This window comes from Microtus pennsylvanicus, chromosome 2, assembly GCF_037038515.1.
Source record: "Microtus pennsylvanicus isolate mMicPen1 chromosome 2, mMicPen1.hap1, whole genome shotgun sequence".
In the NCBI taxonomy this organism is placed as follows: domain Eukaryota; kingdom Metazoa; phylum Chordata; class Mammalia; order Rodentia; family Cricetidae; genus Microtus; species Microtus pennsylvanicus.
The window spans coordinates 126804903-126832461 of NC_134580.1; the positions used below are offsets into that span (position 1 = coordinate 126804903).

The following is a 27559-nucleotide window of genomic DNA, read 5'->3' on the forward strand; positions in this document are numbered from 1 at the left end:
TAAAATCAAAGAGCTGAAAGTGCAAAACATAGAAAGTAGGTTTTAATTATTTTATGAATTGTGTGACCTTCAGTGAATTAACCGTTCAGGTTTCCTTATCAGTTCTGAATACTAATAACCCTTACGGGAATTGTGAGAATTAACTGATATACACATCATAGTCCCTACTACACAGAAAGTACCCAATAAAAGATGGTTTCCCTTTAACGTCAAACAACCGGCACTGCCAAACTAAAACAAAACACTTCGTCATTACTAGTTTCTCGTCTTTTCCTCTTAACCTAAAGGTGCCCCTTGGAACCTAAAGGTAACTAATTCAAATGGAAAAAATAAAAAAGAAGGGAAGAATGTACACATTACTTCGCTGAACAATCGAAAAGAGCTTAGTGTCTTAGACGCAACTGACTTCCCGGGCTTCTCCAGGAAAGAAACAATCTTAACCCCTCCATTTCCCAGCCTCTCAGTACGGCTGCTCAAGGAGGTCAACTGTCCCTTCTCGGCCGCCTTAGGAGCTCCACCCCCACCCGACAGCGCACTTCTATTGGTTAAACCTGTTTGGCGCCAAAGCGAGGAGGCGAGGCTGCGCGCTTTGGAGCTCTGAACAATAGAAGTGCCGCGGCCGAGAGCCCAGCGACGGTTTGGCGTGACTGGACTTGGCAGTTGACAGGACCGCGGGACTCGGGAGCGTCGGTCATGTTCTGCGAAAAGGCTATGGAGCTTGTCCGCGAGTTACACCGCGCGCCGGAAGGGCAGCTGCCGGCCTTCAACGTGAGCAGCCGGGCAAGGGCGTGTCCAAGACCAGGCCTCGGGCGTGGGGCGTGGCCTCTGGCCTGGAGGCGGGGTCTCAACCATGGGGGCGGGTCCAATGCGGACCTTACCTGGGTTTGTCCGCAGTGGCTTGCCAAAGGAAGGTTCTTTTCACGTGTTTCTTGCTGTGTTCTCTTTACCTACTGGCTAGGTTCCGAGATCGGAAACAAAAAGTTTGAAACTGTGCCAAAAGAATTGTAGGAAGGAAAAGAAAAGACTAATGCTACTCATTAAGTTGGTGAATTTTCCATCTGCTTCTTGATTTTTGAGACAAGGCCTCGAACTCTTTTTTTTTTTTTTTTTTTTTTTTTTAATGTGTGTGCGTTACCTCTGGAACTGGGGTTATAGGCGTTTGTGAACTGCAGGATGTGGGTTCCAGGAACCCAGGTCCTCTGCGAGAGCAACAAGTGCTTTTAGCCACTGAGTCATCTCTCCAGCTCCACGTATATCTTTATAGCCAGCCTTTGATGTAAGTGCAGTAGTTCAGAGTCCCTGTGAAGCCAGGTCCCACCCGCAACCTTGGGAAACTGCTGAATCGCTTTCCTTGTATCTGGGTTCAGTCTGCTAAGAGCTGACAGTTCTATAAAGGGCCTGATGCCCCGTCAAGGGCCATATAGAATCATGTAGTGTGCGCTCTTTGCAGCTATATCTGGCCTCATTCTCCCAGGATAATTTATTTAAGACTTTTTTTTTTAAAAAGAGACAGGGCTGTCTAGCTTCAAAGAAACTATTCTTATTGTGGTATATGTTTTCAGTTGTTCAGTAGTATTACTGAGCTTTTTTATTTTAAAGATTTATTTATTGCTTTTTCTAGACGTGTTTCTTTTCGTAGCCTTGGCTGGCTGTCCTGCTCTGTAGACCAGACTGCCCTCGAACTCACAGAGACCCACCTGCCTCCACCTTCCAGCTGTTGGGATTAACGCCATGTGCCACCATCACCTGGCTTAAAGATTTATTTTCAAATTTTGTGTGTATGAATGTTTTGCACACCTGTATGTATGTGGGCACATGTATGCCAGGTGCCCACAGAGAAGAGAGCAGGAACTGGAGTTACAGATGGTTATGAATCACCATGTGAGTGTTGGGAATCGAACCTGGGTCCTGTGCAAGACCAACCAGTGCTCTTAACCACTGAGCCATCTCCCCATCCCCTACTGTGCTCTTTAAATGTTGATTTGTTTTATCTTTTTTTTTTTTTTTTTTGATTTTCGAGATAGGGCTTTTCTGTAGCTTTTGGTTCCTGTCCTGGAACTAGCTCTTGTAGACCAGGCTGGCCTCGAACTCACAGGGATCCGCCTGCCTCTGCCTCCCGAGTGCTGGGATTAAAGATGTGTGCCACCACCGCCTGGCTTTGCTTTATCTTTTTAATTGTTAAAATATACATTCTAATATAAAGTTGCCCAGTTTATATTAATGTTCATTCCAGTGCCACTAATTACATTCACGTTGTTGTTTCCAAAACCATTTCATTGCTCCAGCAGAAACTTTGTCATTTCTAAGCAGTAATACCCTATTCCCCTTTCCTCACAGCTCCTGATGACCACTTTCCTTTTACATGTATTGATTTATGTGGGTGGAGGCATTTGTACAGCAGCACAGTTGTGGAGGTCAGGGGACAACATAGGAGACTCAGTTCTTTCCTTCTACCATGTGAGCTACAGGATGAACTCAGGTTATCAGGCTTGGAGGCAAGTGCCGTTACGTGCTGAGTCATCTAACCTGCTCTCATCCCCACCCTACCCCCAAGAAAGGTTTCTCTGTAGCCCTGGTTGTCCTGGAACTTACTTTGTAGACAAGGCCTCGAATTCACAGAGACACAGAGATCCACCTGCCTCTGCCTCTGGAGTTCTGGGATTAGAAGCATGTGCCACCACCACCTGGCCTCATTTTGATTTTTTTGGTTTTTTGTTTTTTTTGTTTTGTTTTTGTTTGTTTGTTTGTTTGTTTGTTTGTTTGTTTTTGAGACAGGGTTTCTCTGTGTTGCTTTGGAGCCTGTCTTGTAACTAGCTCTTATAGACCAGGCTGACCTCGAACTCACAGACATCTGCCTGCCTCTGCCTCCCAAGTGCTAGAATTAAAGGTGCGCCTTTAATTTTTTTTTTATTTTATTTTTTAATCCCAGCACTTGGGAGGCAGAGACAGGCAGATCTCTGTGAGTTCGAGGCCAGCCTGGTCTACCAAGGGAGTTCCAGGACAGGCTCCAAAGCTACAGAGAAACCCTGTCTCGAAAAACCAAAAAAAGATAGGATTTTACTGTGTAGTCCAAGCTGGCCTCATCTTGAGATACTTCTTCCAGTAGCTGAGATGTTTCTAGGCATGTGCTACTAGGCCTGGCTAAAGTGCTTTTCTGTCTATGAATTTGCCTTCCTAGGTGGTATTCCAGATAAGTAGACTCCAGTCCTTTTGTGTCTGCTGTCTCTGGCTTAAAATGGAATTGTCAGGATCTATCTATGTTTGTAGCATGTATCAGTACTAATTCCTTCTTACTGCTAAATTATACTCCACTGAGTGATATACCACATCTGGTTTATATCTCCATCTGTTGTTGGTCCTTTGAATTATTTTTGCTTTTTGACTATTTTGAAAAATGCTGCCAAGAACATTCGCATATAAAGCCCAGTGTATGGCTGTAATTCCAGGACATAGGATGCTGAGGTTTAATGTAAGGTCAGCCTGGGTCACATAGTACTAGTAAGACTTTGTCTCAAGAAGATCAATTGTGAAAGCCTAAAAAACAAAACAAAGACACAACAAAATTGTGTGTAAGTTTTTGTGTATGGGTTGGAGATTTATCTCAGTAGTAGAAAGAAAAAAATGAACGAGTGAAAGGAAGAAAATAATAAAGCCAAAAACAAAAAACAAAAACAAAAGAAAACGCGACTAGGAGTGGAATTGCTGGGTCAGATGGTAGTTCAGTTTAACTCTTTTCTGGTGCTGGGGATAGAGCTCCAGTCTTACGCAAGCTAGGAAAGTGCTCTTCCAATGAGTTGCATTGCGGTCCTTTGTTTAAGATAGGGTATCTTTGTAGTGCATGAAGACCCTGAAGTATCTTTGTAGTGCATGAAGACCCTGAAGTATCTTTGTAGTGCATGAAGACCCTGAAGTATCTTTGTAGTGCATGAAGACCCTGAAGTATCTTTGTAGTGCATGAAAACCCTGAAGTCTTGATGCTCTTGCGTGGCATCCTGGGTTCAGGAACTATGTCCATTCCTTTTAAGTGTTTGAACAGCTGTGGAACTGATTTCCACAAGCTATTCCATCTCATGTTCCTTAACAATATCTAGCCATGGAAATATTGTGAAGCCTATCTTTTTTGCTAAGGTATGTAAATGAAAGATAAATATAGTACAGATTGAAATTTATTGGGAAATCAATGAATTTATTTATACATTTCAGGAGGATGGACTCAGACAAGTTCTGGAAGAGATGAAAGCTTTGTATGAACAAAACCAGTCTGATGTGTAAGTTGTGATAATATCAGTGTTTTAAAAATAAGAAATGAGATGTTAAAATCAGAACTTTTTATCTCTTTGGGGATGCATTTATTTTTTAAATTTTTTTTTTGTTTTTTTTTTTTTTTTGTTTTTTGAGACAGGGTTTCTCTGTGGCTTTGGAGCCTGTCCTGGAACTAGCTCTGTAGACCAGGCTGGTCTCGAACTCACAGAGATCCGCCTACCTCTGCCTCCCGAGTGCTGGGATTAAAGGTTAAATTTTTCTGAACCTGATCTTACCCTAGATGTACAAGCGAGCACAGGACTTAAACTTAAAGGATTTTCTGCTGCTCTGTGATTGGGCAATGCTTCACATATGCTAGATGCTCAATACATCTTCATGATGTATTATAATGTATGACTTCTAAGCTAAAAGAGTTAAGGTAGACGTAACAAGATGAGACAGGGTCAGATAAAACCCACAATGCAAGTAAGTCCTTAGTTCCCATTCTTCATTTTCATTTACAGACGCCTTAGTGTGTTTGAAGAAGGGTCCATTGAGCAGGAATAGCAGCGATTTCTGACAACATGAGTAGAGTTTTTTTGAGAACCAGTATCACAAAAGGCTACCGCGTAGTAGGACAAGAGAGGGCTATAGATTTATTGTATATTTAAAGTTAGGCATGGTATCTCATACAGTGGAGAATTTGGTCAGTGTGAACAGACTTCAGAGGCTGCCATCACATGGTAAGATTTAAAAAAAAAGTGCTGAATGCTGGATCAAAGCTGAGGTAGTCAGAACCTTTCCCCCCTGCCTTCTCTGAGACAGGGTTTCTCTGTGTAACCCAGGGGACCCTGGAATTCGCTCTGTAGGGCCCTGTGTTGTTTGAGCTCCAGCACCACAAAAGCAAAACAACCTAGATACTCGGTATAAGAACAGGGTCTTGGGGGCTGGAGAAATGGCTCAGTGGTTAAGAGCACTGACTGCTCTTCCAGAGGACCAGGGTTCAATTCCCAGCACCCACATGGCAGCTCACAACTGTCTGAAGATCCAGTTGCAGGGGATCTGACACCTTCACACCAATGCACATAAAATAAAGTTAAATAAACCATAAAAAATATTAAAAAAAAAAGAACAGGGTCTCACTCTAGGATGACCTTGAACTCAAGAGATTTTTCTGACTGCCTCCTGAGTGTTGGGGTCAAAGGTGGTACCCAATTCTGGTTTCTTTATCTTTTAATATACTAATGAAAGTACTGTCCTGGAGGTAGCTACTCTGCTAGATTGACTGCTACTAACTTTAAATGGACAAAACAAGCATTTAAGTCAGTCATTCTGGCTTTGAAATTATTACCTACATTGGAACATGTATGTTTCTTATTCCTTATATGTCCTTACCAGGAATGAAGCAAAGTCAGCTGGACGGGGTAATTTGATACCAACCATCAGATTTCGGCATTGTTCTTTGTTAAGAAACCAACGCTGCACTGTAGCATATCTGTAAGTGTCTCGGGCTTTGTTTGAAGTCTCAGGGAACCTAGGAGGTTTTTTCCCTTTTATGTAGTTTGTTTCTCAGTGGGTAGCAAGGAAAAAGATCTTCTGTTGTTCCTTTTTATGTTTTGTTTTGTTTAGTCTTGTTTTTGAGATAGGGTCTTACCTACTTACCAGTGGCTGGCCTTGAACTTGCTATGTAAACAGTCTGACTTTGAAGTCACAGAGATCTTTCTGCTTTTCTTCTTGAATGTTAGGATTGATGCCATATGCAATCACACCTGACTTCCCCTATGACCCCTCTTTTTTTTTTTTGACATGGTTTCTTCATCTAGCCCTGGCTGTCCTGGAACTGGCTCTGTAGATCAGGTTGACCTTAAACTTATAGATATCTGACTGGAGTGCTGGGATTAAAGGTTTGTGCCACCACCACCCAGCTCTGATTTCCTATCAAAAACATTTTTTTAAAAATTATGAAACACTAGTGTATTCATAAAAACAGTGAGGTAATATAACTTGCCCTGTGGAATGTAGCTCTTAGATCTTACTGCTCTGCCTTGTTTACTTCATTGTGTGTTGTTTTTATGCTGCACTGGTTTGGATTATCATGACAGCTCACCACTCAATTATTTTTTTTAAATATTTATTTATTTATTTATTATGTATACAATATTCTGTCTGTGTGTATGTCTGCAGGCCAGAAGAGGGCACCAGACGTCATTATAGATGGTTGTGAGCCACCATGTGGTTGCTGGGAATTGAACTCAGGACCTTTGGAAGAGTAGGCAATGCTCTTAACCACTGAGCCATCTCTCCAGCCCTCACCACTCAATTCTTAATACTTTTCTTTTCTAAGCAGCAAGGATCTCTTGGCTTCTGTAACCACTGCATATTGTCAAACTTAGAGAGTTAAACAGGGTATCATTATGTAGTCCTGGCTAGCCTTGAATTCACAGAGGTCCTCGTGCCTTTTAAGGCATTTGCTACCACAGCACTCTAAACAGTTCTTACGCACATTTTTCCCATTGTCCCAAGGATGTCGTCTAGTTGCTGTCTATCAGTAGCCAAAGAAAGTTCATATGTTCCATTTAGGTTTTGTGAGTCCTGAGTCTTCTCAGAAAAATGACTTTTGACCCCTTTTATTCCTTTTTTTTTTTTTTTTTTTTTTGAGACAGGGTTTCACTGATTTAGCTCTAGCTGTCCTAGAACTCGCTTTATAAATCAGGCTGACCTCAAACTCACAAAGATCCACCTGCCTCTCCCTCTCCAGTGCTGGGATTAAAAGTATATGCCGCCGCCACCCAGCGACCCCTTTTATTCTTATACCATCTAATCCTTTCATGTTTTAGGTATGACCGGTTGCTTCGGATTAGAGCACTCAGGTGGGAATATGGCAGTGTCTTACCAAATGCTTTGCGATTCCACATGTCTGCTGAAGAAGTAAGTTAGCGCTATTCAAATGTATAGAAATGCTGTGTTCTCTAATAGTTTTTGTTTTTTAGTATCCAGTGATTTCCACATTGTACTAATCTCTTATATACTATAATAGGAAGTATGTGGTGGGGCATGATTCTAAGTACTTAACAAAACAGAGTCCCAATAGTTCTTTGTTTGTTTTTTGAGACAGAGTTTCTCTGTATAACAGCCCCGGCTGTCCTAGAACTTGCTCTGTAGACCAGGTTGGCCTTGAACTCACAGAGATCCATCTGCCTCTGTCTCCCAAGTACTGGGATTAAAGGTGTGCACCACCAGCATCCTGCCCAATATGCTATTTATTACTGATCACTCTTTGGGATTAAAAATAGGTATTATTACTTGAGTGTTTTCTAGGGAGTTTTAATCAATATTAATAATTCATATTGGTAATAATTCTTGATTGATCCAGTAACCAAGGCACAGGATTACTTCAGATACTGGATTTAGCCACATAAATTTAAATCCCTACTATCCAAGAACTGTCTATCTCAAACAAGAAACTTGACCTCTCCCTATGCCTAAATAATCTCCTTTAAAAATGGCACAGGTTTACAAGGACTTCAGATAGTAACTGCTTGAAGTTACACCACATTTCACCTAAGTCCTCCATAGGACTTCCCCTTACTTTAGACAACAGTTACAAGTTCCATGATTCCTGTAGGTCCAGTACTTTACCAGAGTCACAAACCTCAGAGAACCATTCTACTTCATACTTCAGTGTCTGGGAGCCAAATGGTTACAAAGCAAAGTGGATACAAATCAGAACCAGTCAAATGAGTCTCAAAGGCTGAAAGCGTTGGAGACTCTAAGCTTCTGGCATCTTATCCTTGCAAATCAGAGCATGAAACCCCCTTGTCACATTCCATAATGGTACACAAAACACTGCCATCCAGGTACTCTTACAGGCGCTGGTGTCCAAGTGGGGTTTTATACTCCAGAGACATGACCATTGAATTGCCAACTCTGTCACAACTCAGTCTTCTCCCTTCCCAGGAGGCCACACCATTAGTGAGGTCCGAAGCCCAGTTACTGATCATATGGTTTCTAACCTCTACTCTGTGTCATTAAGTTAGCATAAACTGTCGAGGGTCCACTGTGAGTCACCTTCTTAACAACTCTTGATACTTCTCTGCATCAGTGATACATGATTTCTGCTCTTATATTGTATTACACCTATTGATTTGTGGTTTGACTTTGTGTCCTTGGAGTGAAGTCACCATGGTCATGATCTGTTCTTAATGTGTTCTTGAATTCTGACTATTAAGAATTTATTGAGTTTTTGTGTCTATGCCAATCAGAGAAATTTGTCTGTAGTTTTTGTTGTTGTTGTTGTTGTTATTGTATCATTATGGGGTTTTAGTGTCATGGTAATGCTGACTTTGCACAATGAGTTTGGCATTGTTTCTTTCCTTCTGTCATGAAATAGTTTAAAAGTATTTGTGTTAGTTCTCGTAAGGTTTGTAGGAGTTGACAATGAACCCATCTAGTCCTGAGGCTTTCCTTTAATTGTTGCTTCAGCCTCACTGATTATAACAGATTTGTTTCCTCTTATTTTTGGCAGGTCATATGTGCCTAGGAATTTATCCATTTTTTATTGTGTCTATATATTATTTCTTTAGTTTCTACTTCATTAATTTCTGCCATGATCTTTATTATTTCTATTGTCCTCCCGCATCTGGGCTTGGACTGTTCTTGTTTGCCTAAAAACTTGAGGTGCATTGCTAGGTTATTTATTTGGTATGGAATTGTTCAATGTAAGTCCTTATAGTTACTGCCTTTCCTTTGAGAATTGCTTTAGCTGTCTACCAAGGGTTTTGGTAAATTGTATTCTCACATTGTTGGATTCTAGGAAATTTTCAGTTTCCTCCCCAATTTCCTTCAGTGACTCAATGGTCATTCAAAAGTATATTGTTGACTCTCCAAGTATTTGTGTGGTTTCAGTATTTTTCTTCTTGTTGATTTCTAGTTTTATGGCATTAATTTGATAAGATACAAGAAGTTATGGGGGGGGTGCTGAAGAGATAGCTCAGTAGTTAAGAACACTGTCTGCTCTTCTAGAGGTCTGTAATGAGATCTGGCACCACCTTCTGGCCTGCAGGCATACATGCAAACAGAACAGAAGGGAAGGAAGGAGGGAAAAGTTTTGGGTTTTTTTTTGTGTGTGTGTGTGTGGTTGTTGTTGTTATTGTTTTGTTGTTGTGTTTTTGTTTTTTTGTTTGTTTGTTTTTGTTGTTCGAGATAGGGTTTCTCTGTAGCTTTGGACCTTGTCCTGGAGCTAGTTCTTGTAGATCAGGCTGGCCTCGAACTCAAAGAAATCCGCCTGTCTCTGCCTCCCAAGTGCTGGGATTAAAGGCATGTGTCACCACCACCTGGCTTCTTTTGTATGTTTTTAAGACTTGATTTGTGCCTAGAATGTGATCTCTCTTCTAGAAGCTTATGGGCTGCCGAGAAGAATGTATATTCATTACCTGTTAGATAGCCATTCTGTGTGTATCTAATAAGCTCATTTGATCTACAGTGTAGTTTGATTTTTTATTTTTTAGATTTATTTTATGTGTATGAATGATTTGCCTGTGTGTATGTATGGATACCATGTCCATGCCTGGTTCCTTCAGGGGTCAGAAGGGGTCAGATTCTGTGAAACTGGAATTACAGGTGACTGTGAGCCACCATGTTGATGCTGGAAATAGAACTCAGGTCCTCTGCTAGAGCAACTAGTGTTCTTCACCACTGAGCCTTCTCTCCAGCCCCTACAGTATACATTTTTATATTTTATTTATTCCTATTTTTTTATGTGCAGTGGTGTTTTGCCTGTATGTATGTCTGTATGAGAGTATTAGATCCACTGACACTTGAGTTACAGGCAGTTATAGCTGCCATGTGGATGTTGGGAATTGAACCCTGACCCTCTAGAAGAGCAGCCAATGCTCTTAACCACTGGGTCATCTCTCCACCCACCTCCCTGCCGCTGCAGTATAATTTAATTCTGAGGTCTCAGTTTGAATGAGAATGGTGTGTTGAAATCACCTACTCTATTGGATCAGGACCTTTCTGACCTTTTATAGACATCAGAATTTGATTCTTCAACATGTTTCCAACTGTTATGTCATCTTGTAATTCTATTTTGCTTTGCATTTTTGACATTTTGACTATAATATGTCATATAGAGGTTCTCTGCTCATATGTCTTTAGGGTTTTAATACCTCTTGTGTCTGATATCCTTCTCTAGATTTAGGGAATTTTGTTATAATTTCACTGGATGAAATCTCTTAAGCCTTTAAAATTTACCTTAGCTTCTGTCCTGTGGATTCTTAGGTTTGGTCCTTGATTGTGCATCAGAGCGCTCAGTCATCGTGTGGTGATGCTTGTTTCTTTTTCTTTTTTTTTTTTTATTTTTTCTTTTTGGTTTTTCGAGACAGGGTTTCTCTGTGGCTTTGGAGCCTGTCCTGGAACTAGCTCTGTAGACCAGGCTGGTCTCGAAGTCACAGAGATCCGCCTACCTCTGCCTCCTGAGTGCTGGGATTAAAGGCGTGCTCCACCATCGCCCGGCGCTTGTTTCCTTGTCAATGCTTGAATGTCCTATTTCCTCTTCTGCTCCGTCGGTTTTGTTTATTTTGCTCCCCCCCCCCCCCCCACAATTTCAGTTTCTTTGCTGACATTTTCTTCTAGGTTGCTGACTTTTTTTTTTCTTTGTGTAATAGCTCTGGCTATTCTGGAACTTACTTTGTAGACCAGGCTAGCTTCGAACTCACAGAGGCCCGCCTCTGTCTCCCAGGCACTGGGATTAAAGGTGTGAGCCACCACTTACCCAGCAGTTTGCTGACTTTTTGTCCCTAATTCACCCGTTTTACTACCTTACTCTCCGTATTGCTGACTTTCTTCTCTTTAGGTTCTGAATTTAATTAAACCATTTCTTTGTATTGCCTTAGAAAACACTGATCGGCTTTTACTAGTAAACTTTTGAAATCGTCATCTAGTGTTATGGCTGTTTCACTGTCCCTGAGCTTAGTCGTGAATTACATACAGCCCTTTGGAGGAGCCAGTTTGCCACTTTCTCATGGTTTGGGATCTCTGACTTGTGATGTATATATCTGCTGGTCAGGAACTCTCTTCCTGTTTTATCTGGGGGTCTTCTTGAAGGCTTAGTCTCCAGTACCCTCATAGAGAGAAAGGAAATTTCTGCAATAGCAACAAACCAAGAAGCCATGCAAGATACAGAAATACATTTAAAATCGAGTACAGCCCACTAATGGGTCATCAGTGACCACCAAAGTCAAACTGGCAAAGCTATAGGACAAGGCTAATCTATAGAGTGAGTGCGGAAATAGTAAATGGATGACATAAAAGGAGGAGGCGGGAAAGGCGGGAAATAGAGAAGCAAAATTAAATGCAAAAAAGGGAAAAGAAGCTAAGTGAAAAAATGTCATTTAGACAAAAGAGCAAGAAATTAGAAAATAAAAGAAAAAGCAAATGATATCTCAATCATGAAAAAGTTCAAAAATTAGACAGTCATAAGGATAATAAAAAATAAAAATATAATGAGTACTTAAAACCAGTAATGTAAAGTCAAAATATATAGAGGGAGCAATTAAAAGGGGAAAACATGGGCAGAGAGAGAGAGGGAGAGAGAAGGAAAATTAAAAAATACTGCCTAATAGTGAAAAAAAATCTATGAACCAAATTAGATGAATCAGAAAAAAACCCTTTAAGGCTGAGGGAAGATTGTGGAAGACAGTGCAGATTCTAGGAGCTAGAGGAACCTGCTGTAAGACTGTCTTCTAGAAATGACAGAAAAGCTTCACCCATGACACCTCAGCAGTAATGCTGACTACCAAGACCTGAAGGACAGCTAGTGTAGACTGCTAACAGAATGGGGAAATCTCGTGAGCTCCACCCATAGACAAAGCACGGTAGGAGGGAATCGTCTTTTCCCGAGCTAAGCCCTCCTAGTTGGTTATCCAATCCAAATAGCCCTGAAATCACGGTACATTCAAGTAACACTAACAGAGCGAGCAGGTTTTATTTATATATTTAGGAATATGTAACATATGTATATAACATGTATTATTTATATTTTTGTACACGTATATACACACACATATTTGTGTAACAATAACAAAAAAGACTGATTTTGAGAAGGAGCAGGGAGGTTACAAGGGAGGGATTGGAGGGAAAAAAAGAAAGGGAGGAAATTATATAATTATATTTTAATTTTAAAAAATTAGTAATTTTTTTATTTTTTTCAAAAACAAGGTAAAACCAGGTAGTGGTGGCACACACTATTTTTTTTTAATTTTATTGATTTTTATTGAGCTCTACATTTTTCTCTGCTCCCCTCCCTGCCTCTCTCCTCCCCTTCAACACTCTCCCAAGGTCCCCATGCTCCCAGTTTACTCAGGAGAGCTTGTCTTTTTCTACTTCCCATGTAGATTAGATCTGTGTATGTCTCTCTTAGGGTCCTCATTGTTGTCTAGGTTCTCTGGGATTGTGATTTGTGGGCTGGTTTTCTTTGCTTTATGTTTAAAAACCACTTATGAATGAGTACATGTGAAATTGAGTTTCTGAGTCTGGGTTACCTCATTCAAAATGATGTTTTCTAGCTTCATCCATTTGCCTGCAAAATTCAAGATGTTATTTTTTTTCTGCTGTGTAGTACTCCATAGTGTAATGCACACACCTTTAATTCCAGCACTTGGGAGGCAGAGACAGGTGAATCTCTGTGAGTTCAAGGCCAGCCTGGTCTACAGGGTGAGTTCCAGGACAGGGTCCAAAGCTACAGAGAAACCCTGTCTCAAAAAAACAAACAAAACAAAAAAAAGTAAAAATATTTAGGCGTGGTAGTACACACATTTAATCCCTGTACTCAAGACGCTGAGCTTTGTGAGTTCAAGGCCATTTTGATTATGTAGCAGGTTCTAGGACAACCAGGGTTACAAAGTGAACCTCTGTGCGAAAAACAAACAGGCCAGGTGGTGGTAGTGCACACCTTTAATCCCAGAACTCAGAGGCAGAGACAGGTGAATCTCTGTGAGTTCGAGGACAGTCTGGTCTACAGAGTGAGTTCCAGGACAGCCTGGGCTACACAGAAAAACCCTGTCTTCAAAAAGCAAAACAAAACCCCGAACAAAAAGTAAAAGAGATAAAAGTAACACTAAAAGTGTACCGAAAAGAATAAAAGGGTAGGGGGTTCTATAGGATTTGAAAGAAAGCATAGGTGAGGTGTACTAGAGCATCTTTTTGGTCGTTCTCGAGGGTCCTCTACAATTGGAGCCTGCCAATTCCATGCACGGTGGGCAGGGTCAGCAGAGCTTGTGGGCCCTTATCTTCCCTGTGGTTTGTATATGCTGTTGCTCAGATCGTACTGGCTGAGTGTCTGATATCTGCCAGAGCTGTCTTCACTTTGACAGTTGTGATAGCTTTGTCAACTTAGTACAACCTAAAATTCCTGGGAAGACATCATTGGGCCAGTAGGAATGTCTGTGAGGGAGTTTCATAATTAAGTTAATTGATATGGGAAGATCCAGCCCTAGGATGTGTTGATTTTGAAATGGTAGTACATAGTTTGTACAAATTTTCTTAAACCTTTGTCAAATGACCATTTTTATGTTCACAGATGGAGTGGTTCAACCATTACAAAAAGTCTCTTGCTACTTACATGAGGTCACTGGGAGGAGATGAAGGCTTGGACATCACACAGGATGTAAAACCCCCCAAAAGCCTATATATTGAAGTATGTATGCTTACCTTAATGCACTCATTGTGCTACCTTTATCAAAGACGAGCATTTACCAACTTCGCTTAAAAAGAAAGAAGAAAGGAAACTTGAGACAACAGAGTGGGAGGAGATAGTTTCCATGGTCTCTAGGATGGCAACTAAAATTTCATCAGCATAACCATTTTAGTAATTTTGTGTTTGTTTCACAAAGAGATTGCCAAAATGAAAGAAAAAGTTTTCAAAGAGGGATAGAAACTTAGAGATTGAAAGGTAAGATAACATATAGTGTGTGTAGGTCTGTCAGATTCTAGTTTCAACATGAAAACCTAGAAAAATATCCTTGAGGAACTCAGTGGTAAATAGCACTGGCTGCTCTTCCAGAGGATTCAGGTTCAATCCTATCACCTGCATGGCAGCTCACAAACATCTGTAACTCCAGTCCTAGGTCACCCAATGCCCTTCTGCCCACTTGGACACTTGTGGTATACAGATATACATGCAGGTAAAATACCTATACTCATGAAATAAAATGGGAAAACATTAAAATATGTACGAGACAAGGGGTAATGTATACATATTAAATGAATAATGACATGAGATAGTTTTTTTTCATTTTTTTGATATTTATTGAGCTCTACATTTTTCTCTGCTCCCCTCCCTCTCTCCTTCCCGCTTCAATTCTCCCCCAAGGTCCCCATGCTCCCAATTTACTCAGGAGATCTTGTCTTTTTCTACTTTCTACTTCCCATGTAGATTAGCTCTATGTAAGTCTCTCTTAGTGTCCTCATTGTTGTCTAAGTTCTCTGGGATTGTGGTTTGTAGGATGGCTTTTTTTGCTTTATGTTTAAAAACCACCTATGAGTGAGTACATGTGATAATTGTTTTTCTGTGTCTGGGTTACCTCACTCAAAATAATGTTTTCTAGCTCCATCCATTTTCCTGCAAAATTCAAGCTGTCGTTATTTTTTTCTGCCGTGTAGTACTCCATTGTGTAAATGTACCACATTTTCCTTATCCATTCTTCTATTGAGGGGCATTTAGGTTGTTTCCAGGTTCTGGCTATGACAAACAAAGATGCTATGAACATAGTTAAGCATGTGTCCTTGTGGCACGATTGAGCATCCTTTGGATATTTACCCAAAAGTGGTATTAGTGGATCTTGAGGAAGGTTGTTTCCTAATTTTCTGAGAAATCGCCACATTGACATCCAAAGGGGCTGTACCAGCTTGCATTCCCACTAGCAATGCAGAAGTGTTCTCTTTTCCCCACAAACTCTCCAGCATAAGTTGGCATCAGTGGTTTTGATCTTGGCTATTCTTTCAGATGTAAGATGGAATCTCAGAATTTTTTTTGATTTGCATTTCTCTGATGACTAAGGATGTTGAACATTTCCTTAAATGTCTTTCTGCCATTTTAGATTCCTCTGTTGAGAATTCTCTGTTTAGGTCTGTACTCCATTTTTTTTTATTGGATTATATGTTCTTTTGGTGTCCAATTTCTTGAGTTCTTTGTATATTTTGGAGATCAAACCCCTGTGTGATGTGGACTGTCGTTTTGACTTGTTGACCGTGTCCTTTGCTTTACAGAAGCTTTTCAGTTTCAGGAGGTCCCATTTATTAATTGTTTCTCTCAGTGTCTGTGCTGCTGGGGTTATATTTAGGAAATGGTTCCCTGTGTCAATAGTGTACTTCCCACTTTCTCTTCTATAAGGTTCAGTGTGGCTGGTTTTATGTTGAGGTCTTTGATCCATTTGGACTTAAGTTTTGTGCATGGTGATAGATATGGGCCTATTTTCATTCTTCTACATATTGATATCCAGTTATGACAGCACCACTTGTTAAATGTGCTTTCTTTTTTCCATTTGATATTTTTTACTTCTTTGTTAAAAATCAGGTGTTTGAAGATGTGTGGATTGATATCTGGGTCTTCTATTCGGTTCCATTGGTCCTCCTGTCTGTTCTCATGCCAATACCAGGCTGTTTTCAGTACTGTAGCTCTGTAGTAGAGTTTGAAGTCAGGGATTGTGATACCTGTAGAAGTTCTTTTATTGTACAGGATTGTTTTGGTTATCCTGGGTTTTTTGCTTTTCCACATGAAGTTGAATACCGTTCTTTCAAGGTCTTTGAAGTATTTTGTTGGGATTTTGCTGGGCATTGCATTGAATCTGTGAGATAGTATTATTATATTATACATATGAGTATAATATAATACACACACACACACATATATATATATGAGACAGACAGACAGGCAGACAGACAGACAGACAGACAGACAGAGAAAGAGATAGCAGCCTAGGTTTGCCTGGAAAATGCCATGTAGTCAAGAGTAACCCTTACTTAGCTCATGATCCTCTTTCTTCCGCCTCCCGAGTGTGGGGATTGCAGGCATGGGCCACCATACTTGACTATTTTTTTGTTTGTTTATTTAGGAATATTAATGTGTAGAAGTAGGTCATTTAAGCTGGGTGTGGTAGCTCATACCCATAGTCCTAGTAGTTAGAAGGCTGAGGCAGAATGATCAAGAGTTCAGAATCACCTTGGGTTACAGGAGACCCTGTCTCAAAATGGGGAAAAAAGTAATCCCAAAGTGATTGAAGGGAACATACTTGGCCACAGCACCTCTTTCCCCCAACCAGTCCTTTCAAAGAAGTAAATATAGCAGTGGGGATTTTCCTCTAATAGTATTTCTCACACTAAGTTAAAAAGCTCTGGGAGTCATTGTAAATTTTCAGACTAATTCTAGGACATGGTAGAAATATCTGTACTTGCTGCTGAAGTTGGCTTTACTGAAAGTCAATGGCAGTGCAGTATGAGCCCTAACCCTCAGGAGAGTAAACTCCTTCCCAGTTCTCGTGAGGTGGAAATGCCTCCCTGTTTTCCTAGATAGCACTTAGTGTTGTCCCTTTAAGAAAACTACTTGCATGTAATGTGTATTTGAGTGCAGTTGTGTGTCCTTTGGTAAACATGAGAATAACTTTGGGGAGCTGGGTCTCTCCATATCCTGTGAGATCAGGGGTCACCAGGCTTACATGGCAAGTGCTTTTACCTCTGAGCCATCCTGACAGCCCAGCTAGCTCTTTGCAGAAATTGCTGTCAAAGGCTGCCTCACTCCTCTGACTTCCAAACGAGACCTCTCACTTTTGATAACCTAGTTGCCTAATGAATAAGGTTAAGATAAAGAACAAGCTGAGATTATTAAGCAGTTTTTACAAATTAAAAGATAATTCAGGACAGGCTCCAAAACCACAGAGAAACCCTGTCTCGAAAAACCAAAAAAAAAAAAAAAAAAAGATAATTCAGGGGTGGTGGCGGCGCATCCCAACACTCAGGAGGCAGAGACAGTCGGATCTCTGTGAGTTGACGCCAGCCTGGTCTACAGAGCTAGTTCCAGGACAGGCTCCAAAGCTACAGAGAAACCCTGTCTTGAAAAAAGCCAAGGGGGGGAGGGGCATTTCTAAAAATGATAATTCAGTACAACTTCAGTTTTGCTTCTTACTGTGGCAACAAATGAAAGGTGTGCTAAGAGCCCCTGAAATGGTCTGCATAGTGAAGAAGATTGGAAGACTCTCTTCCTGTATCCTGTTCTTATATTAATACTACAAAATGAGGCTGAGTGGATCTAGCCATTACATAGATATTCATGCAACACCTGTTTTTTTTTTATTACTACCTATAATATCATAAACCTGATGCTGGGCCATAGCTCCACTCTCAGCTAGTCAGGAGGCCGACACGGTAGGATCACTTGAGCCTAAGGGTTAGAGATTCAACTAGACAACACAGCTGAAGACCCTGTCTCAAAGCAAAAACAAAATCTCAATTTGTTCTTTCAGGTGCGGTGTTTAAAAGACTATGGAGAATTTGAAGTTGATGATGGCACTTCAGTCCTGCTTAAAAAAAATAGTCAGGTATTTTCCATCGTCATAGACATTAAAACTTGTTAAGAATGTGTGTGAGGAAATGCTGGATTCCGTAGCAAGATGAGTATCCTTGTGGTGTTCCTTGGCATCGTGGACCTTCCTGGAGTTTTTCTAAATAATACTTGAAGCAAATGTTTCACATGGCAAGAAAAGTTGGTTTATTTACTAGGTTGCTGCTTATAGTTAATATTAAGCATTTTCCTGAGTAATTATTATAATGAGTCTTATTCTGATTAGTTGTCAGATTATTTGGAACTATTAAAATGTTGAATTTAAGGGTTGGTAATCCCATCTACTCAGAAGCTAATCCCACTGAGCAGGACCAAAAGTTGAAGACTAACCACATATAGTGTTGCTTATCTTCATTTTTTAAATTTCCATTTATTTGTTTAATTTATTTATCTACTTATTTATTTTTGGATTTTTGGTTTTTCAAGACAGGGTTTCTCTGAAGCTTTGGAGCCTGTCCCGGAACTAGCTCTTGTAGACCAGGCTGGCCTCGAACTCACAGAGATCCGACTGTCTCTGAAGTAGTGCTTGTCTTTAATCCCAGGGCTTTGGGAGGCAAAGTCCGGCAGATCTCTACAAGTTCCAGACCAGGTTGGTCTACATAGCAAGTTCAAAACCAACCTGGGCTACAAAGGAAATTCTACATCATTCCTGGCAATTTAGTGAGATATTATCTCAAAAATGAAAAGTAAAAATGGGCTGGAGTTGCACCTCAATGGTGGCACTTGTCCAGCATGCATGAAGCTGCAGGTTCATGTCCATGGTACTAGAGTAAGGAGCAAAAGAATGTTGGATTGAGCTTGTCCCTGAATTTCTGAAAATTTTTTTTTGTTGTTGTTGTTTTTGTTTTGTTTTGTTTTTTGTTTGTTTGTAAGACAGAGACTCTCTGTACAGCCCTGGCTGGGCTTGAATTTACAGAAATCCACCTATTTCTGCCTCCTGAGTGCTGGGATTAAAGGCATGTGCCACCACCACCCAGCTAATTTATGAAAATTCTTAAGCAAAATTATGGTGTAGATCAAGAACTTTTAAGTACTTAATATGTAAGCAGAACAAGTTAATAGGGTAGGATTGTCATTGTAAAGAGCTGTGACTTCATATTAAAACAGTTCATTTTTATCCTCTCCCCATTTTCTGAAATCACAGTAAAGGAGGAAAGGGCCTCATAGGGGCTACTCTTTTTTCTTTGCCTGCCCTGCCCTGTGGATAGTGATCAGTTAGTGTCTTGTTCCTAAATTCTGATGTGGACTGTTTACATCCTGGAACAGAATGCCTTTGGCCATCTGGTGCTCTGGCCTGAGAGGATGACTGATCTGTTTTATTAGCATGCAGCTGTCATTTCCCAAATTTCCCAAAACTAGGTTTTTAGGACCAATTTTGCAAGATACCCTAAAATCTTTATTAAATCAACTGTCTTCTCCCATGTGTCTCCTTCTTAAAGATGTTGCATTATAACCACACGATGAATTAAGGTGCTTTAAAAAAAATCTTGAGTTCTGAATGTACCATGGGAACCTGCAGCTGCCGAGAGCAAAGTTGTCCTCAGAGCAAGATGAGTGGAACTGCTTTCAGTCTGTTGAGGTTTCCTGAGCTCTGTGCTGGTCTGCCCACTGTACTGAGGCAGTGAGGCCTAAGCCTGTTCATCTGCTCCTGTGTGGACACTGTCTGTGTTTAATGTGTTAAGGATCTTCTAAAATACCTGATCATGGGCCAGCAAGATGGGATAGTAAGTAGAAGTGCTAGCACATAGGCCCAGTGACCTGAGTTCAGTTCCTGGATCCCATAAGATGACAGGAGAGAACCAGCTCCTCAGAATTGTCTCCTGACCTTCACATGCATGCATACTAAATTAGTTAATTAAAAACTGACTGTGTATCTGTATAGATCATCCACATAGTTCAGACACTAGTGGGGAAATACTTAACATGTATTCTTTAATACTTATAAATGTGGTGTCAAATGTACCATTCAGTGTGTGTGTGTTCTTTTGAGACAGTGAGAAAGATGGTTTATTGTACATGAGTTACACTTGGCCACAGTGAGAACAGAACTAGTCCAGAATGCCACAGGTCCAGAGCAAAGGGCCAGCAGAACTGCTTTGGTTGTAACGAGGTAGTTAAGTCTCTAGGTGGTCTCTGTGTGCAGATGGTGAGGTTCCAGGCCCACTGAGGCTAACACCGACAGTAGCGCACAGTCCAACAACTTGTACCAGCGTCCCCCGCCTTCATCATCCCTTACTTACTCTCTCTTGGCCTTCCTGTGTGGACATGCTAGTTGAGCCTCTGCCTCATCTTCCTTCTCTTATGCTTCAGCCTGCGCGTTCGCTTCTCCCTCCACTGCACTCTCATGGCGCAGGAGTTTCAAGGACGATGGCGCTAAGGCTGAGAGAGTGTGTGTATGTTTAACACTTTTAATAACTTTTAAAAAGTTGGTGAATAAGGAGCCGGAAAGATGCCTTGGCGGTTAAGCACACTTGCTGCTTGTGGACTCTATCTAGTCCAAGGTAATCTAGTGCCCTCTTCTGGCCTCCACGGGCAATAGGCATGTATGTGATACAGATAAATGTAGACAAAACATTCATACTCATAAAATAAAAATGAATAAAGCTTAAGAATTATGTAGTGACTTTTATAAAAATAACTTTACTAGTAATGTTCATCTACTAGTATCAATTTACTTGGTTATAACAGCAAATTAGTTAAGTTTAGCTTTTATCTACTTAGCTATAGAAGTTGAATGTATACACTAACTGTTGCTTTTTATTGATACGTAATATAATTAAATTTTTTTCCTAACGATTTATCTCACTTTTTCCCTTCTGCTTCCTTTTACAGCACTTTTTGCCTCGGTGGAAGTGTGAGCAGTTAATCAGACAAGGGGTTCTAGAGCACGTGCTGTCCTGACTGCGTCCTTGATGACAACAGCAGGGTACTTCAGGCTCTGCCAGGTGTGAAGCTGAGTCTAGCTCATGTAAATATCCTCACTGGACCTCCCCTCCTTCTTTGACTTTAAATTTACAGACATGCTCTAAGATAACCATGAAGGGCGCTTGGGGTGTAGCTCAGTGGTAGAGCACTTGCTTAGCATTTGAGAAACCCTAGCACCTCAAAAGACAGGACAACAAAAGTCAAAGAGCAGGTGAGACCAGGAGCCCTTGGCTAGTAGTATCATCTGCCAACTGTGAAGCCTTTGTTACAAGCTGTGTCTTCTGGTCATTCCATTCCCACAGTAAATGCTCTCCTTTTATATATAAAAATAAAGTCTTTAGTTTGAATCTGTTTTCATGATATATTTTTTCAAAAGTAACAAATATTTATTTAATAGAAGATGTTGACATCCAGGAGTAGGAAAATAAATGCTTCCTTAACAGTAGAATAAGCCTCCAGGAAAGAGTTATTTTGGCCAAGTGAAGGCTAAAGATGAGGCTGAGCCTTCTTCAGGAGCTGTGGGAGACTGGAGGCTGGACAGTACTGAGTAGATAAGTTATTCTGTGTATATGGAGAGTACATTTGTTATTACTAAAAATAAATTTAAATAAAATTTTTATTATTTTGAGAATTTCATACAATGTGCTTTGTTCCTATTCATCTCCCAAATAATTTTTGATTAGCATATACAGTATTGGATATCATGATGATAGAACACATTTGATATAGCCTCAGTCTTTGTAATTTTTTGAGACTTGTATTAAAGCCACAAATAAGGTCTATCATGGTAATCGCTACAGGTTTATTTCCTATTGCTTAGTTTGGGGGTGGAATCAGTTTTCTATAAACGTTGGTTAGCTGATCGCGTTTTAAGGTCCTTAGCCTTACTTTGTGTGTGTATGTGTGGTTGCTAATGCACATGGATGAAGAGGCCATGAGTGTTGGTTATCTTCAATTGCTTGCCACATTGGCTGGCCTCTGTCTCCTGAGTGCTGGGACTAAAGGTGTGCACCACCACTGCGTGGCCTTCGCCTTCTATTTTGAGCCAGAGCCTCTCTCTAAATCTAGAGCTTACTGATTCAGCTAGACTGGCTGACTAAGTGACCTCCTGTGATGGTATCACAGGTCCACAGCGCCAGCTTTTTTTAAGGGTTCTGGAGATCTGAACTCAGGTCTTTATCCTCATGCAGCAGGAACTTTGCATGACCCATATCTCCTGCCCTTACCCGGTATTTCAGTGCCAGGCAGAAGCCCAAAGTGAAGAAGTGCACCCACGAGCTGGGCAGTGGTAGTGCACGCCTTTAATCCTAGCACTTGGGAGGCAGAGGCAGGCGGATCTCTGTGAGTTCCAAGACAGTCAGGACTGTTGCACAGAGAAACCCTGTATCGAAAAACCAAAAAACCCAAGAAAACAAACAAACAAATATACCCCCCCCAAAAAAAACCCAAAAACCACCAAAACCTAAAAAATAAGTACATCCACTGGGGATGGTTTTCTTTTTCTTTTTTTGAGACAAGGTTTCTCTGTGTAATCCTGGATGTCCTAGAAAACTTGCTCTGTAGACCAGGGTAGCCTTGAACTCACAGAGATCCACCTGCCTCTGAGTGCTGAGATTAAAGGTGTGCTCCACCACTGCCCAGCCCCACTGAGTTTTGGCAATGCCTATACTGAGACTGAGTATTTTACCGTTAGTAAAACTAGACTCTACATTTTAAGAGTGCCCCTTTCTGGGGTGTGAAGAGCTGACTGGAGTAGAGAGTCTTTGTTTTTTTTTTCCAAGATAGGATATTACTACTGTATGTAGCTCTGGCTGTCCTGGAACTGGCTATGCAGATCAGGCTGGCCTCAAACTCACCTGCTTCGGCTTCCTGAGAGATGGGATTAAAGCAGTGTTCTCAACCTTCCTAATACTGTGAACCTTTAATACAGTTTCTTATGTTGTGGTAAATCCCAACCATAAAATTATTTTATAGCTACTTCAAACTGTAATTTTGCTACTGTTATGAATCAATATAAATATCTGATATGCAGGATATATGATCCCCAAAGGGGTTGCAACCCACACTGGATTAAAGGCATGCGCCACCACACCTATCGATCCCTGCTTGTATTTTTATTGGAAGATCCAAACTCTGTCCTCAGGCTGCATATCATGCGCTTTGGCCACTGAGCCTTGTTCCTAACCCAGTGACTCTTATAAAGCTATTTACTTATGTGTGAAATACCTTAAGACTTTAAAAAACTTAAAGAGTTAAATCAATTTTAATAGAAAAGAAGTTATTGAAAATACAGTAACTTTTCATATCACAGTAGAATACTCTGGTAAACCAAATGGTCATAATTTAGGCATCTCATTTATAAAACTATACCTTTAAAAATATATGTACAATTTCCAGTGGGACAACATTTCTGTAATGAGATTGCACTTGCACAGCGAACACTGCTATCCCTGAGCGCACCACCTCCGATGTCTCCCCCCTCCCATCTCCAGGAGCAGCAGAGGACTGCTGGGGACCACCTCTTCCTGGAGGTGTACTGACCCACATGGAGAGCACCTGATTCTGCACGTCAGTCTTCCAGCACAGCACTCAAATACTCAGCCACTTTCTCTCTGTTGAGAGCCTGAGTCTTTCAAGAGGATCAAACTTGAGGACATAACCCAGGACGTTACCCGAGACTCAGTTCCCCAGCACCTGGCACGTAGGAGACAGTCTTGCAGGGCGAACAGGAGCCAGTCCTTACGTGTCCAGGGAGTGTGGCTAGTGAGCCATAGAGAATTGTGGCATCAGAGTAGAATTATTTGAAACTCTAGGAATCAGCAGCTTCTACACAGAAAGTGACGCTGGTGCCATCTTACTGATCAGTTTGTTGAGAGCTCGAACTTTTTCTTCCAAGATGCAGTTTTTCCTCTCAGCACCTCGCTGCTTCTCTTCTGTGAGCTGAACAGCTTTCATGAGGTGGGCGTTTTCCACATACAGTTCCTTGAGCAGCAGATCAGATCTGGTGTTCTTCTCCAACTAGACAGGGGAGAAAGTCACACTTTTCTGTGAACTGCTGCAGGCTGCTAGCCCTCATCCCCGGCTCCAGTCTACCCTTTGTGTTCTTGATCTCTGACACACATACTGGATACAATGACAGTTTCTGCTCCCTGATATAAGGGAGGAAAGTGAGAATCTGCAGAACTATGCGGAGAAAACTTAAGACAAGGTTATGGCCATCTTTGCACGAAATAAAAAAACCCCGCTATTCAGTGCAGATTGGAATCTTCAATTCTCCAGAAAACTTGGTTCATGTCTATGTGCTCTGCCTTGGTGATGCCACACAGGACACACCGAATCGCTACAGCCACCATGGTAACCAGGTGTGTGAGCCCGTTGCTATGTACAGGGAGACTGGACAGACATCAGTGATGGAAACAGGCAGCTCCAGGCAGTGGCCCTTGCTGACACACAGACACAGACGCGTGAGCCACACGGACAGCACCAGTTCTGTGGCAGAGCACATTAACAATGGAGGCAGACAAACAAAGGGGCAAAGGATCCCGAGCAGTGTGTGCCACTGTGAGGGGATGAGCGGGGTACGGCCTCTCTAAGGACAGAGAGAATAGAGTCAAAAACCTAGAACTGGGCACGAGCTCTGCCAGCAGAGCAGAGGATATGCACAAAGGCCCTGTGGCTGGCGGGTGCCTGGGAGACTTGGAGTAGAAGTGAGAACAGGCTGGCTTGCCCTCGCTTACTCTTGAGTAAGTGGCAGCTTTCAGACTGTGCCCAGCTGTGGATGGCTCCATGTTAAAAAGCAACAGCCTTGACGGGAATGAATGTTTGGAATATAAGTGGCAAGAAGAGATGGCTGTAGGCCTGGCGGTAGTGGCACATGCCTTTAATCCTAGCACTCGGGAGGCAGAGGCAGGAGGATCTCTGTGAGTTCGAGGCCAGCCTGGTCTAGAAGAGCTAGTTCCAGGACAGGAACCAAAAAAAAAAGCTATGGAGAAACCCTGTCTCGAAAATCAAAACAAACAAACAAAAAGAGGATGGCTGTGCCCTGTATACTCAAGCAGAGAAGCCATCTACGGCACACCAGAGGTACTAACTGAAATGGTGTCACCAGTTTATATACGCCAAATCAAGCCAGAAACACCAGGCACGTCAGCTCATCAGCCATATCACCAGGGAGGGGTTGAGCAGGACTAGCGTGTGGCAGGCACACTTCTAGTCACGAGGTCCCTCAGGAAAACCGCCACAGTGAAGGACTTCTGCCTCTTTCCCAGGTTCCAGTGCATGTGTAGGTTTCTTGCATGTGACACTTAGCTACCCCAAGCTGACCCGACACCGTTGCAGTGTCCAGCTCTGCGCCTGGACTCCGTGAAGGATCTTCCGTGTACCTATATCAGCCCCATTTTCAACTGCGGGTCACCCCCTGAACGCTGCACACTCTGACCTGTTCTTTCATCCTGTGGCCTACATGAATAGATTACTGTGAAATGCGATGTGTGGTATGATGGTTAATATTAGTAAGACTGGAATCAAAGAACCTAGGCTTGCCAGTGGGCAGTTACCATGGGCAACCAGAAGTACTTGTCTAACTGTAGCCTAGCGAAGGACACAGATATAGCAGCTTGTGAATTATGATTAATCCAATCAGTTCTGACACTGTAGGAAGACACAAACAAGCCCATATGCTGGACATGTGACATTCATGACAAGGAGGCAGAAGGGCTCAGAATTATGTAATGGGGAGCACATTCCATCAGCAGAACTTTGAGTCTGGGTGTGTCTGTTGATGTGTGCACATAATCATGGGGGCCAGAGGTTGAAGTCTGGGGTCTTCAATTGCTTTTTAAGGTTTTTTTTTTGTTGTTGTTGTTGATTTTTATTGAGTTCTATATTTTTCTGTTCCCCTCCCTGCCTCTTCCCTACCCTTCAACCCTCCCCCCAAGGTCCCCATGCTCCAAATTTACTCAGGAGATCTTGTCTTTTTCTACTTCCCATGTAGATAAGATCCATGTATGTCTCTCTTAGTGTCTGCATTGTTGTCTAGGTTCTCTGGGATTGTGATTTGTAGGCTGGTTTTCTTTGCTTTATGTTTAAAAACCACCTATGAGTGAGTACATGTGATAATTGTCTTTCTGGGTCTGGGTTACCTCGCTCAAAATAATGTTTTCTAGCTCCATCCATTTGCCTGCAAATTTCAAGATGTCATTTTTTCTCCTGGATTACTAAAGAAAAACTATGCACTTTCTGCCTGAATGAACCCTTCACGGACCTCCAGGTTCTAGAAGCAGAGCCTTGTTGATCCATGGGGAGGGACGTCCAGGGAGGAAGGGCTAGAGGCGGTACTCACCTGTTCTCGAAGCTCCTCCACCTTCTCCTGTAGCAGCCACTCCACATTGCGCAGCCGAGCCTCGACATCCTCCACCTGGTCCTCCTTGGCCTTCAGTTGCTGCTTGTATTCTTCCTGCACAGAAGTTACACACCAGTGTTGTACTCAAACAGTGCTTCTGTTTTTTTGTTTTTTGTTTTTGAAAGATTGTACAGAGTGTTGCACCTACATGTATGCCTGCACGCCAGAAGAGGGCACCAGATCTCATTATAGGTGGTTATGAGCCATTGTGTGATTGCTGGGAATTAAACTCAGGATCTCTGGAAGAGCAGCCAGCATTCTCAAGCTCTGATCATCTCTTGAGCCCCCTGGGTTGTTTTTTGAAGTGAAAAACGACTAAATGCACAAATCTGAACATGACGGATGATGGGCTATCTGTGCAGATATCAGCAACATCCCCACAGGCTACCGTAACCACCTCTTTCGCTAGTTCAGGGAGACACTGTAGACTACACTGTCGTAAGCGACCAGTACCAAATGAGCTTCCATAATGCTGTCACTCTTCACCTGTGATGACCCACTATGACGGTGTGACCTGAAGACACACTGGGTTTGGGAAGACCTGTGGACCCTGGCTGGAGGGGTCTCTGGGTTGGTTGGCTTCCTAGACTTCAACTAAGACCCTGGTCTACCGTCAGCATCTATTACATGTTTCTTGCTGTTCCAGCGTCCTTGTCTTTAATGCCCTTTCCCAGGCAGCCATCCTGAAGTGGCATACCTCACTCACCTGCAGTGCGTTTAGCCGTCTCCCAGCCTCCTCCTCAAGGTTGAGCTGGTGCTGTAGCTCGGCTACGTGAGCTCCAGGAACCAAGTGACCCATCTGCTCCTGCAGGCACTGGACAATCCGGCCATGCTGGGACTGTGCAGCCTCCAGCGTTAGCTGGACACTCTGCAGCTAGGAGGACAAGTTTTGGCATGACTGATGACTGCAGAGTCATTACCAGACATAGTCAAAGTGTTAGTGTTATATTCTCTGTTAGGGTCACCCCAGAGAGGTGACCTGTGTTGAAGGACCTGCCTGTGTGTATGGCAGTCCTCAGGGACTCAGAGCCAAGTTCTCGCTAGCCACAGTGTTTCCATGCAATGCGCTAGAACCCTCAGGGCAACAGCTTGCTGCTGGATCAGGTTCTGTTCCATTCACTGTCCATCACAGCCTACTTCACGTGACCAGAGTGAGGCATAAGCTATGTGAGCCCGCCTGGTTTCCTTACACGGCAGAGGGAATTCTCAGTTCTGAGACTTGGCTATGGCTCAGGTCCTGGAGTGTGATTAATACACAAGGCATTGAGGACTTTGGGGACAGGAATGGAATCTGTCCCCAAAAGGACTGCAGCATAAGGTTCTAAACCCAGGGGACCAGAGCCACAGAACTCAGCATGGCTATGAGCAGTCTCTGCTAT

At 42.1% G+C, this 27559-nt stretch overlaps 2 protein-coding genes across 4 annotated transcripts in view; one reads left to right on the plus strand and one right to left on the minus strand.

The window, feature by feature from the left end:
* The first annotated feature begins 471 nt into the window (after window positions 1-471).
* On the plus strand, window positions 472-21126 carry Gins1 (GINS complex subunit 1). 2 transcript variants are annotated; one of them, XM_075963865.1, is made up of 7 exons: window positions 542-768; window positions 4204-4268; window positions 5641-5739; window positions 7080-7170; window positions 13820-13936; window positions 17757-17831; window positions 20687-21126. In XM_075963865.1, the coding sequence occupies exons 1-7, from the start codon at window positions 694-696 to the stop codon at window positions 20753-20755; spliced, it is 591 nt and encodes a 196-aa protein (XP_075819980.1). In that variant the 5' UTR covers window positions 542-693; the 3' UTR covers window positions 20756-21126. The 2 variants fall into 2 exon arrangements, with proteins under 2 accessions (XP_075819982.1, XP_075819980.1); XM_075963867.1 differs by lacking the exon at window positions 13820-13936 and having other exon boundaries at window positions 472-768.
* Window positions 21127-23025: 1899 nt separating this feature from the next.
* Window positions 23026-27559, minus strand: part of Ninl (ninein like) — a 59834-nt gene continuing 55300 nt past the window's right edge. Inside the window, exons 22-24 of one of the 2 annotated variants that reach the window (XM_075962429.1) lie at window positions 26887-27054; window positions 26121-26234; window positions 23026-23797 (exon numbers count right to left, since the gene is read on the minus strand). In XM_075962429.1, the coding sequence (XP_075818544.1) occupies window positions 23606-23797; window positions 26121-26234; window positions 26887-27054 (474 nt within the window). In that variant the 3' untranslated portion in view covers window positions 23026-23605. The remainder of the gene's footprint in view (window positions 23798-26120; window positions 26235-26886; window positions 27055-27559) is intronic. The other variant, XM_075962430.1, reaches the window with a different exon arrangement.